The sequence below is a fragment of the Danio rerio genome, chromosome 11 (assembly GCF_049306965.1).
Source record: "Danio rerio strain Tuebingen ecotype United States chromosome 11, GRCz12tu, whole genome shotgun sequence".
Lineage (NCBI taxonomy): Eukaryota > Metazoa > Chordata > Actinopteri > Cypriniformes > Danionidae > Danio > Danio rerio.
Window position 1 is genome coordinate 20,304,292 of NC_133186.1, and position 13,664 is coordinate 20,317,955.

At 37.8% G+C, this 13,664-nt stretch overlaps 1 protein-coding gene across 28 annotated transcripts in view; it reads left to right on the forward strand.

The window, feature by feature from the left end:
- The window catches only part of tmcc1b (transmembrane and coiled-coil domain family 1b), a 44,338-nt gene that overhangs the window by 25,862 nt on the left and 4,812 nt on the right, over positions 1-13,664 (forward strand). For all 28 annotated transcript variants that reach the window (XR_012386833.1, XR_012386834.1, XR_012386835.1 and 25 more), the window contains 1 exon segment: positions 11,766-12,259. Coding sequence is in view for 18 of the 28 variants with exons in the window: in XM_005172859.6 (XP_005172916.1) it covers positions 11,766-12,259 (494 nt within the window). In the remaining 10 variants the exon portion in view is untranslated.

Genomic DNA, 13,664 nt, shown 5'->3' on the forward strand with positions numbered 1-13,664 from the left:
TACACACTTGTTTGAGGACACAGAACACATTTTGAACTTGCAGTTTTCCCCGTCAAAAAAGTGCTGCGCAGCTGGAAGACAGAAAAAAAGGTCGCCTAGTTTCTGCGTTCACTCACCCCGAAAATGCTCTGTTTGCATGATTTGATTAATATCATCGTATCCAGATACTTAATAAATAATATTTAAAACATTTTCCGGTGTTTATTTATTTATTTATTTTTTAGAAAATCTTTTTTTCAAAGAGGCTTTTGAAAAATGAAAGTTTAATATAAATTTGACACAGTTCGATATAGTACCTAATTGTTATAGCTATAGCTTTTGTTAGTTTTATATTGGTTTATTTATTTAATGTGATTTTATTATAGGCCTATCTGATATTTGTAATTCTTTAAATTATTTAAATATAGCTTAGCTATTTTATCTAGATATGACACTATTGTTTTGAGTCTACAAAAGCGGACATGAAATTTGTAAAGTTTAATGTCTTTCTGTTGTATTCATATAGTGTATTATTTCCAAAATAAATGAAAACAATAAAAAGAAAAGAAAAAAGCCGTTCGCGGCATCAACAGAGCTATGAATGGAGCGCTCTTTTCCTCGGTCTCACACATATACACAGGCATCTAAACGCGCAAAAACACTTATTAAACTTGACAAAACCTCTTGAAATCCTTTACTGTCTGCTGTGTCTTTAATATGATGTAAAGATTAGTATGCGTTATTGAAACATCAAAGAGATGCAGCAAAGAAAAGTGACTTATTAAAACTATTATTTTATGCAACAACCTTACATTTAAAAGAGGAACATAAGGGCGATCATATGCAAAAAAGACCCCAGCCTATAATTTGTTCCCGATGTTTTCTTTCTCTTATTTATTTATTTATTTATTTGTTTGGCGCATGTACTCCTGTGCGATCGAAAAACTGTGCCCGCCTCTCCTTTCACTCCGCCCCGAAGCCCCGGCTGGCCCTCTTTGGCCCAAGGTATTCGGCGGGCCGAAAAAGGCCGGCCGCTGGCCCCAAGAAAGCCCCACTTTGGCCCGATTAGGCCCCGGAAGTGACAGTGGAAACGCCACTGGCCTTGGCTCGCCCTGGCTCGCTCGCTTTAGGCGCGATAGTGGAAACGCGGCTGTAGACACACTTTTTTGTAGAGCAAGTTGTTTGACCATTTTCTGCGGTTTATTATTCCTAGTCATTTTTCCCATAGGCAACTGAATCTGAAGTTCTAAAATAATAGCGAAAACGCACGCACTTCCACATTGAAGAATAAGGTCAATAGATATGCATAGACAGTAGGGTTGGCTATCATTTGGGTTTTTTCGATACCAGTGCTAAATCGATACTTTTAAAACAATACCGGTGCCAATACAGTGCCTGAACGATACTTTTTAGCCTCAAAATTACAGTATATGACTCTAGAAAAATCTTTTATTTGACAACATCTTTTAAAAAATAATTTTAATAGAACAATATAATTTAAGTTTAAAGTAAACCTCAATTCATATTTTATATATTTGAATAACATTAATATATTTCCTTTGATCATTTGTTGGTTAGCATAAATTTAAGATTTGCATTATGAAATTACATTAGCTTACTAGTATGGGCGGGACAGGCAGGGGCCACATACTTTTGGGAGCACATTTTAACACGTATCACAAAATAAAAAATCATTTTTTTCATGCATTACTCTGCAGTCTTCATAAATAAGATAATTAAGTAACTTAAACTCAAAATAATCTTACTTGTTTATTTATTTGTAAAGTAACTTTGTACTGGTGTAGGATAACACATTTCTAACATTCAAGTACATCAAGGCACATTGTTGCACCTGTAAACAGACAGGCCTACAGTTGAAGTTAATTTATTTTGCCCTCCCATTCATTTAAAATAATGTTTCTGAAATTTTTCACAGTGTTTCCTAAAACATAATTATTCTGGAGTCATAATAAGTTGTATTTCTAATTGTTTATTTCTTGAATAAAAGCATTTATTTCTTAAAAAAAAATTAAGGTCAGTATTATTAGCCTCCTTAAGAAATATTTACTGTATATTTTTGATATACAAAACAAATCAGTTACAATTATTTCTAATTATTTCAACTTTTGTTGTTAACTGATTAAGTCTAAATTACACTTTAATCTTAATAAAAACTATAAAATACTTAAAGGGACTTTGTCTGAATACAAATGTCTTGCCGAATAACTAGTAAAATGTTCTGCACTGACTGCATGTGAAGATAAAACAGTAGATATTAGAAACGAGTTAGTTAAACTATTATGTTTAAAAATGTGTTGTAAATAAATCCTGTGTTGAAGACGGAAATCAAAAATGAGTGAAGGCAAAACTAAACGAGTTGAATATGACTTCCATGAGCGTGACTGAAAACTACATTTGATCAATGTGTTACATCTGTTCTTTGGTACTTGCCGACTGTTATTAAATTCAATACTGCTTTTCCTAATGTAAAACTATGTACACTAGATTTCTGATTAATAATGGTTAGGGGTGTCAAAATTAATAGTTTCTTCGGTGCACCGCGATGCAGACGCAGACAATTCGATATTGGTTCAGTAATAACCATAACCGGTTATTACTGTCGTCATTTACCTCATATGCGCTCTGTTGTGAGGGAGGCGAGCGTGAGTATTTACAATGCTCTAACTACTTAAAACTCATAAACTGTGCACAATTTCACTGTGTGTGTTTGCTGGATCAGTCTTTCACTGACATTAACAGCAAAAGCCCCTATTTCACTGAGATCGAGAGAATGAAAGTACTCCATTTCTCTCTCTCTCTCTCTCTCTCTCTCTCTCTCTCTCTCTCACACACACACACACAAACACACACACACACACACAGTGGCCCATTTTACCTGCTGGCGTGACTTTTCTTCTCCTCTCGGCTGTTTTACAGCGTTACTTCTGGATACAGAAACGAGCACGTGTCTGCAGAGTTTTTTCCACCGTGTCTATCATGCATCAGCTTTAATCGCCGCTGCCGCCTGCTGCTTATCAGTGTCACTCATCTGTGAAGAGTGCAGCTCGCAAGAGTCAATCGCAACCGTTTTTGTTGAGGGTGTGACCAATCAAAGAGGTGTAAAGGCTGATTTATACTTCTGCGTCAAATGCCGGCGTATGCTACGGCGCTGATGCACAGCCCTTCGCCGTGGCCTTCGGCGTTGCTGACGTGCACCTCTCAAAAATTGTGATTACACGTCGCAACGACGCATAGCGCAAGCTCTGTGATTGGTCGGCTTGGTAGCGCTGACGAGTCTGGGCAGGACCGAGAGCCGCGCGAATGGCGCGAGCGATTGTTTACAAGTGTGGAGTCCCGTGAAGGAGCTCCGGATGGAAAGTTTTGTTTTGTGTTTACCTCATAGTTAAAGTTGTTGCACGTCCGCCGGTTCCTGCCTCAAAATGAGATAGTTTGAGTCACTTGTACAACCAGGAAGTGTTCAGGAAGAGCAAAACAGAAGCGAAGAAACTCGACACAGAGGAAGATTTACACCTCACTGCCAACTAGCGTTTCGGAAGTGTTAATGCAGACCAACAGAGACAGTGCGCAGAAGAATAAATGCACAGCTGCGCGCGTTGCCTGCGCCGTGAGTTACGCCGGTCACCTGACGCAGAAGTATAAACCAGGCTTAAGGGAACTAGACAAGGATCAGAAAGTGAGCTGGATATTTATATTTGTTTATATTATTTGCTAAATGCTCATGTTGTTTAAAGGTACAGTTTATGTTTCTGACTGTATTAAATAACATTGTTACAATTGTATTACAAATAGTATATAAATATAAATATATTCATACATTTGAATACAAGAACTGCTGCTGTGAAGAAAATATAAAACTGTGTATGAAAAGCACCATCAATGCACCGTGATGCACCTAAATATCGAATTGAACCGAATCGATGGCATGATAATCGTAACCGAACCGAACCATGAGACTAGTGTAGGTTCACAGCTCTGATAATGGTCTCTGCAGAGCCGAGGACTTCCTATAATAAAAGTTTTAAAATCGCTATTGAAAACAGAAGTCTAATATCATCAACAGTGGACATTTTGATAGTGTTTCACAACATGATGAACATGACTAAAGTTTAATCTTTTTATTACCTGTGTCAATGTGGCCGTCAACTTCTGACGAATGCAGGAAACTTATGCGCGCAGCACTGTCACAGATAGAGCAAGTGCCGCGAAAGCAGAGGGAGCGAGTGCCTTTTTGAGCCCTTAAATGTGTCATTAGGTTTGACATGTTTCACCCTTACACGCAACTTTTGTAAAGCATGTTGCTGTGTAAGAATCCTTGCTTGTAAAATACGCTTTAGAATGCTTTGTTAAAGCAAATTTGATGAACGTAATCATGCGTGTTGATCTGAAGAGAGTCGCTCTCACTCACCTAAAACCAGGCTGAATGTGCTGTACTGCGTGCGTTGCGTGTGTCCGTTCCCTAAACGACAATATCAAACGCCTGACATCGCCTGTATATATTCCTCAAAGTTGTTTAAAGATGGTGTGACACATCGCATATGTGTGTCTTTGATGCAACCCTTTGATGCTTCTTACGTCCTTGTCGCAGCACTAGTGGCAGCAAAATTCATATGCTGATTTGATCCGGTACATACCGGTTACAAAGGGTTTTGGTACCCAACACTAATAGACAGTTCACTTGCTTTACCATGATTGGGAAAAAAGTGAAATCATCAGCATGGTTCTTTGGGGTAGAGGTTGTTACGAAAAACCCTGTCATTTGGAGATTACTATGCATCTTGTTGATTTTTACACAAGAAAAGACATCCCAGCAAATTTCGTGTCTTTCCATTGTTGTCTTTCCATTGTCGTGTCTTTCCATTGTTGTCTCCAGTCTTTGCTTCAGATTTTTTTGATGTTCTTCTACGTTCTATTTTTACAATTGAAACAGCCATTAAAGTGGTGGTCCACTATGAGATCATATTTAAAATTTTAGTTGATGTGTAATGTAGCTGTGTGAACATAAACAACATCTCTGAATGTAAAAAGATCAAAGTTCAATGCAAAGGGAGACCTTGGTTTTTACAGAGTTAGCTTAACAAAGCCTACAATTAATGAATTTTGGGGACTACAAAAAAATACATCCGGGCCTGTGAGATCACAAATTTTCTTTTACCGCGCACACACACTGCACAGCTAAGGGCCGTGGCCAGAGGCGCTGAAACATTAGAGTAGAGAGAGCTAAAATTCCATCCAAACGCTGCTATTTCCAAAGAGCTTTTTCTGTTTCTGTATTTGGGCTTCCAAAGGACACGACACAAAGACAGAAAAACTTACAGTTTAATATTAATTATGTTCCAGCGAGTTATAAAATACATAGCAAGCATGATTTGACAAAACACAGCTCCAGAATCTCTCCCAGTTCAGTGCTGGATTCAGTTAAACTCCCCTCAAAGAAGGAGCTGTGATCTTAAACCAGTAAGTGTTTTTATTTGTTAAAATTGATCATGACATGTACAGTGTCTTGCGTTAACAATATGCTGTAGCAACGATGTAAACAACGAGAAATGCTGTTTTGCACCGCAAACGATTTAGCTACAAATTCATATTTGTCAGTCAAACTGCTGTAAATACACACGCGCACACATTTCACTGGTGCGTGCAGCCTCTCTATGTGTGTGCGCAACTTTGCATTGTTTCTCTATAGGCAGCTTTCCATGGGTTTTACATCTCAGATAATAAAGTCGCAAAAGATATGTGGATGATTCATATTACTTACACATGCATATTCCGGATATATGTAAAAGACCTTGTGTAACGCGTTGAGTTAAAAAAAAAATACAGGAAAGCTCTCCTAACCCATGTAGCAGCAGAAAAATAAATAAAGGCTCACACAGGTTCCATCCCACATCTTGTGCCTGTATATTACAGAAAATAATCCGAGCATCAGAGGAAAAGAAAAATAAATACCGGTCCCACGGACATGCGCTTCTCGTGTCACACACACAGACAGACACACAAACACACACACAATGAAAAACTCTCTTAAAGGAGCCGCTCCTCTTTTTTAACTCGTTACAGACACTTGTCAGATGTTATTTTAGAGAGCGGGCATGAGGTTGACTGACCGTTTACGCAAGCACGCGCATGCCTGTGCGGGCGTGACATGGAGTCGTGCCGCGAATCGCAGCACATTATGACAGATGTCACTTCAGAGTCACTTGAGGGCGGGCCTTTCAGAGGAACTAGGAAATATATCAGTTGTTTTCATGTTAGCAGGGTAGCTGTGTATAATCAAAGTGAGATTTATGAAAAAATAACATGATTTCCTTTAACATGAGCACACATTGCTTTGCATCTTATTAACACAACCAAGCCTTAAAATTGCATTCTGAACCACCCTTTTAAGGAGATTGGTGTCATGCTAATCTTTGCTCATGCACAGTAGCATTTTTAACACGATTTATATATAATTAGGGCTCAAGCAACAACAATAATGAGGCAGGTCTCTTCAGATTTTGTAGCAGATTTGAAATTTGTCATTTAATAGCGAGATTTCAGGATTTCCCATATTCATTTAGATTCATTTGGTCTTGGGTGAATTGCTTGGTCTTGGTGTTGCAAATATGGCTGCTGACTGAACAGACTTTCTTTGAAAGAGACTTTGCTTGTGCCCATATTTTTGCTGCAATTGGCTGTCTTGTGTGGTCAACTCAAAAAAGTTTTCAAAAGTCAGAGCCTGCAGATTTCAAATGGTGGGTTGTAAACTACTACTTCTGTCAGTGATTATTTCTTTCAGACATGTTTAATATTTTGAGCTGATATTATAACGGGTATGATTTTAAATTATCATGCTTTTCTTTGCATGTAACTGCTTGAGTTGTGTTCAAGATTTTGCATACTGAAAATGTACAAATATGCAAATTCTAATATACATATCCCACTGGCTTTTGATAACCTTATAACTCTAGAGACAATGAATAAATTCTGCTGTTATTCATGGTGGCGGTGGTATAGGGCGGATGCTCCAATGATACATCTGAGGCGATCAACAAGCCATTGTAATGGTCTTAGTTAACTAGTCTGAGAAGATGAGTCAGTTCCAGACACCCACAGCTCCTGCTGAGTCAGTGTCAGTGCCAAAGGAATGTGAAACATGTACACTCGCTGTCCACTTTATTAGGTACCTGGTTAGTGTGAAGTTGAACCACACCCCACTTTTAAAACTGCCCTTATTCTTTGTGACATAGATTTAGCAAACATTTTGGTCCATATTGAGATGATGGCAAAGAATCATACAGTTGCTGCAGGTTTGTCGGCTGCAAATGACAAAATGTGCAATTTTTTTTTTTTTTCCCATTCCAGGCACACCCCAAAGGTGTAGATTTAGGACCTGGTGTGACTTTGTCTTGTGAAAAGCTGTGTTATCCTGGTGGAAGGAGCATTAAAGGATGTTCATAGAAGGGATGGTCGTGGTCAGTAACAATACTCTGGCTGTGGAGTTTAAACAATGCTCTGTTGGTACTAAGGGCTCCCAAGTGTCTCATGAAAATATCTTCATCAACATTATACAAGTAGCAGCCTTAACCATTTATACAAGGCTAGATGCTTACATGTTGTTAACAGCAAATTCTGAGCATACCATTTAAATATGATGCATAATTTGAGACTCATCAGTTCAGGCCACAATTTTACAATCTTCTATTGTCCAATTTCACAAAACCTGCTGTTTTCCAATCTAATCCCAATTCGTCTTAGCCCTTTCCTTTAACCCTATTCCTCATTTTGTGCATTCACGTAACGGGGTAGAAATGTTCCAATTCTCTTTAAACTAGAGGCACAGGGACATGGCTGCAAACCTTTGCAAGATGACCCACAAATGTAAAAAGGCCATTAATAAGGATTTTTTTTTTTGCTACAAACAAGCATCTTATTTATTACATTCATAATGATGTGTGGTATGGTCAAGATCTTCAAAAAGACGTTTAGATTTTATTTTTATTTTTTTGATAGTTATAGTCTCTTAATATCCACTGAAAAAAACATTACACAATATATTTTAAGTTCTTATAACATTACCTGATGACTTAACAGAATAGGCTAATCTGTCAGAAAATCTAGTGGCTGTAAAATTGCTTTTTACAGCATGTCTGGAAATGTTAATGTTGTTTTCTTGTGGTCACATCCATGAATATCACCACTGTGAATAAAAAATACAGTTTTATCTACCTTCGCGCACTGGAAGGCTCATATGCGAGATGCATTGCACTTTTCTTTTCTTGAGTAAAGAGCTCTGTACTTTTTATGTTACTAGACAAGCACTGTATCAATAGTGTTGGAGCATATGACATCTGAAACGGAAGGTTTTCAGTGCATTCATACGCAAGATTAACATCTTACGAAGTGCATGAAACTCAACTTCTATATCGATAAATTAAAACCATGCATCCACGGAGCTCGCAACATGCACTAGTAATGGCAAGCCTATGTTTGTGTGTAGTATTTGTGCAGGGGCGGACTGGGACAAAAATTAAGCCCTGGCACTGTGGCCACACCAGCCCATATTACCACACTGGCACAGCCCCACCCACGGACATGCACATTCACTACTTATATTGGTGTACAAATGCTGTAACAATATAAGCAATACCATTTTTAATAGATATTTTTGGGTCACCACAGCGAAATAACCACCGACTTATCCAGCATATGTTTTGGGAAACACCCATACACACACATTTACACAATTTTAGCTTACCCAATAACCCCATAGCGCATGCCTTTGGACTGTGAGGGAAACCGAAGCATTCAGAGAAAACCCACGTCAACATGTGGAGAACATGCAAACTTCACACAGAAACACCAACTGACCAAGCTGAGGCTCAAACCAGCGACCTTCTTGCTGTGTGGCGACAGCGCTACACACTGCGCCACCGCATTGCCCCCTTTTTTTCTGCTTTCTCTAAGCTTTTCTGCACCTCCTTTCCTTTTTTTATGGTCCATCTCTGACAATTAGCTTGTGTTGCACTTACTGTTTGTTTGACATTCTTGCCAGATTTTAATCATGTCCACGTAATCGCAGATTAGATGGCCAATCCACCCTTGTATTTGTGTCTCCTTTCTTAGGGAAATATTTCTATTAGGCCTGGATGATGTGGCCAAAATCTATATTACAATATATTTCTTAATTTTGGCTGATACCAATATAATATTTTAAAAGACTAAAAAAACTGCCAAGACCTTCCATTTAGTCTATACAAATTCTCAAAAACTATTGGCTTAGTCTATGAAACCTCGTCCTATAAAACTATATAATAATTTAGAAATTAAACAGTACAATAAATTAATGTTCACCTTTGCATTTAGCCTTCATACAAACAAGAAATATGAAATAAACTTAAACAAGCCATGAAATAAACAAACTCACAGACTGACCATTTCTTTACCTTGAATAAACTTCAGGCAGGATAAAGAAGTGCGCTACATGAATAAATGAAGACTAAGCAATAAAATAAGCACATGCTGCATGGACTTCTCTTTTGACACAGCTGGTTTTTGGATTGTGCTGATGTTTCAGATACTACTTGCCTGAAACTTTTATTGTACCTCATCTTCTGACTCAAAAAGTCAGTACAGACTTCAGTTCCAATCAGTAATGGAAAAGGTTACACGCACTGCATTTTGAGCAATGTTTAGTGGATTTTTAAACATTGCTGATTGGCTTTGCTGAGCGCCGGAGCATTTTGGAAACGCTGAAGAGGCCATTTTCATTTCAGTGTGGATGGGGGGAAACAGGCATCTGAAATTGGAGGTGTAGCTGCAGACATTTGTCTGTCTTTTTGGTGCTTTTTCCTTATTATTAGGTGCAACCACATATTTTATTTGACCGTCATCTTCACTATGCATATTTATAACAAAACAGAGCCTATAACATAACTGCCTCCTTTTGTTTTCAGTGAAAAATATTTTTTGCTGAATATCTGTTTTAATAATCAATAATGGCCATTATAAAAATATAACATACAACAGGTTTATACAATATAGGAAATAAAGACAAGCAATTAGTCAAATGTGCAGAATCAATGTACGTGGTTATATATATTGACTTATCTTTGCGCTCAGCCAAAACCTGTTAACTGAGAACGAGTAATAGATTTAAAAGACTAAAGTAGGGGTATATGAAATGAGTCTGGTTCTCTCAAGGTTTTTTTTCTTTACTCTCCTATTGGTGAAGTTTTTTTTTTTCCCTCTCCGCTGTCGCCACTGGCTTGCATGGTTCAGGATCTGGAAAGCTACTCATCTATGAATTTGCTCTTCAGTGTTTGGACTCTCAATAATGACTTCAAACCACACTGAACTGAGCTAAACTGAACTGAACTTAAACACTAAAAACTGAACTACCCTGATCCAGTTACTATGACCATTTATGTAAAGCTGCTTTGACACAATCTACATTGTAAAAGCGCTATACAAATAAAGCTGAATTGAAAAATTTAATTGAATATGTTGTTAGATATAAACAACAGTTTAAATTAAATATCACGTTTAACAAATATAGTGAGATTAGATCCAGCCGTAGATCCTTGATGAACAGTCTAAAGCCCACAGCCTTCACCTAGTGTTTTGTGCTTAAAGCACTCGCTGACTGCCTGGAGCTCAGACGCGTGCATATGCTGCAGCACATGCAAGTGTGTGTGGTCACGTGATGTGCGTTTTCAGTGGTGTAGTGTGGACGGAGATCTGTTCAGATATGCTGGGTGAAACGGCATTGTGGACGTGGATCGTATTCATTCTAAAGCGCTATATTAAAACTAAAATGTATTGCTGTAGTTAGCTGACTGAAGTTTCTCGGCATCTGCTGCTTTAGCTTACCTGCTTCAAGATTGGATTTTTTTGCACATCCGAATGTCACGTGTGAAGCATCTCTGTGAACCTACAATAGAAAATTGATGAATTGATTAGATCAGATTACATGAATTTTATTTATCCCCAAGAGAGAATTAAACTCTCCTGGTAACCCAATATATTATAGTCCATATAAATGGGATTTTTATTAATAAATATGCTTGTATGAAATGACAATATTTTTGTATGTATGTTGATGTATGATGTATGTTTTTCTGAGCTTGTTGCCATGCATACTGGAATTGTCTTCTTCAAGAGGGATTCAGTGCAGTCTTTTGTAATGTTGCTGCCTGTGTTTTGGAAGCGTGCCTATGGTGCCTTAAAATGTTGTCTGGTAGGCGGCTCACTAGCTTTTGAAACAGAGCTTTGGTATCATTGTCTCCACTGATTTTTCTTCCAAGTACATTTGACCAGATTTCAAGCATAAAAGCAGATTTGCTTTCTGGAAGGATTTCAGTCTTTTCTGCATCAAGTAACAGTGATTTTTCAAGTCACACAAGTGTATATGAAGACAAACGCTAATCCAGACAGAAGACTTATGCTGGGCTCTCACCAAAAGTAAACTAGGTATTTGCATGGATAGATTAAATACAAAGTCAATGCAAACACATGAATAGAGGCAAATTTCTAAAAGTTGGTGTAATTGATGTGTGATGCAACACGTTTAATGCAACACGTTTAATGCTAATGTGCAGAATTTGTCTTAATTGTGCCTCCCTTGCAAGTTCTAGAAATTCAATTTGCGTAACTAAAAAACATCCTGCGAGTAATCTAGGTCAAGTGATAATCTGCATGTTATCTTTGCATTCAGGTGTGAACCTAGCATTATAAATACGATTTCAATTAATGAAAGTAATTTACTGCACTGTTATTTCCTCTCTCAGGTAACCGGTGGCCTGTCCAGTATCTCTCAGGCCACTCACTCAGCTGCAGGAGCAGTCGTGTCCAAGCCTCGTGAGTTTGCCTCTCTAATTCGCAACAAGTTAGGAAGTACAGAAAACATCCCTGCCCTAAAAGACTCTCTGGATGAACAGCAAGGGGATGATCCAGTATCAAGTACAGGAGTGGCAGGCACTAGGACCCCAGGGCCCGGGCAGCTGCAATCGAGCCCGAAATATGGCAGTGAGGACGACTGCTCCAGCGCTACATCAGGGTCAGCAGGAGCAAACAGCACAACGGGGGCTCCCGGAGGGCCTCCCAGCTCAAAGGGTAACACACTGGAGCATGGCCAGGGCTCTGGCTTCGACACACTGTTGCACGAGATCCAGGAACTGAAGGATAACCAGAGTCGACTAGAAGAATCTTTTGATAACCTGAAGAGTCACTATCAGAGAGACTACACGGATATTATGCAGGCCTTGCAGGAGGAGAGATTCAGGTACAGGTTACTATAGAAACCAATTCTGCTGGCACTGGCAGTTGGTCTGTGTTGGAATGTAGTAGGGCTGCACAATATATCAGTCAGCATCAACATTGTAGGCTTATGACGGTATCATAATGTTCTTGTTGCGATTAGTTGCTAAAGATTTTATGACGATATCGACCTATACTACAAAAATGTTTAATTTAACAGTTGTTTTAAAGTTGTTAAATTACAAAAAGTCTATACAGTACAGTAGATAACACTTTAAAGTCTCATTAGTGAAATATTAGTTAAAGGTTACATGAAGTAAAATGAATTTTTTTAGATGTTAGTATCAGTATTTTATTTCTTACGATATCTATTAGCTAGTGTGCTTCAAACAGTGTCAAACACTTCACATTTAGAAGATATAAAACCGATATAAACATGTAAAGCTTGTTATTTGTCTCTTCCGCCTAAATGGATCAATGGTCTTATTCACATCACCCAAAGGAGGAGGAGCCACACTGTCCCACTGTCTTTTCGTGTTGAAATTACATTAAACATCGAATAAAAATTCAGATTTCAAAGCACTTCACAGGACCTTTAATGAATTAAAATTAACTGATCGACAAATTTATTGCAGTTATTATGTTAATGTTAGTTAATAAAAAGAACTAATGAAATGCATTCGTTATTAACTCAGTTTAATTAAATGATTATGCTCTATAATCTGGCTATGGCTATGATTTTAATGCATTATTAAGCATTAGTTTTTATCGTGAATTAATTATTGTTGAATATTGGAGCCTTATTGCACAGTGTAAAAGGTTAGTTTACCCAATAATGAACATCTTGTCATTGTACTCATTTACTCACTCTTTGCTTGTTTACTTGTTGAGTTTCTTTCTTCTTTTGAACAAATAGAAAGATATTTATGTGAGAAAGTGTAACACCTGTAACCATTTACTTTGCATAGTTTTTGTTTTCCTATTACGGAAGTCATGATTACCAGTTTTCAACTTTCATTAAAATATCTCTTATTGTTGTGGTAAGATGCTCATCAAGGTTTAAAACCACTTGAGGGCGAGTAAATTAAAATGTTGGAGTGAACTATCCATTTAACGTACAATGGCCTTATAAATAGTCACAGAATTTTCAGTCAATATTTCAGCATGTAGTATGCCTAATTAACATGCGAAATGAATGATTGAAAATAAATAATTATTCACTGTGTTTTGACCTGCTTACGATATCAATTTTGTACGTTTATTATAGCAATATATTGAATTGTTGAATATTGGCATACAACATTGTATTATGCACGAGAGTCACATGGCAGGATGTACAACCAGGCATCGCAGTTTAAACTCTTGTGGTTTTAAAGGCCTGTGACTGTGTAAACATTTCAACTAAGTTCAAACCGTTCAGGCACAAGAAA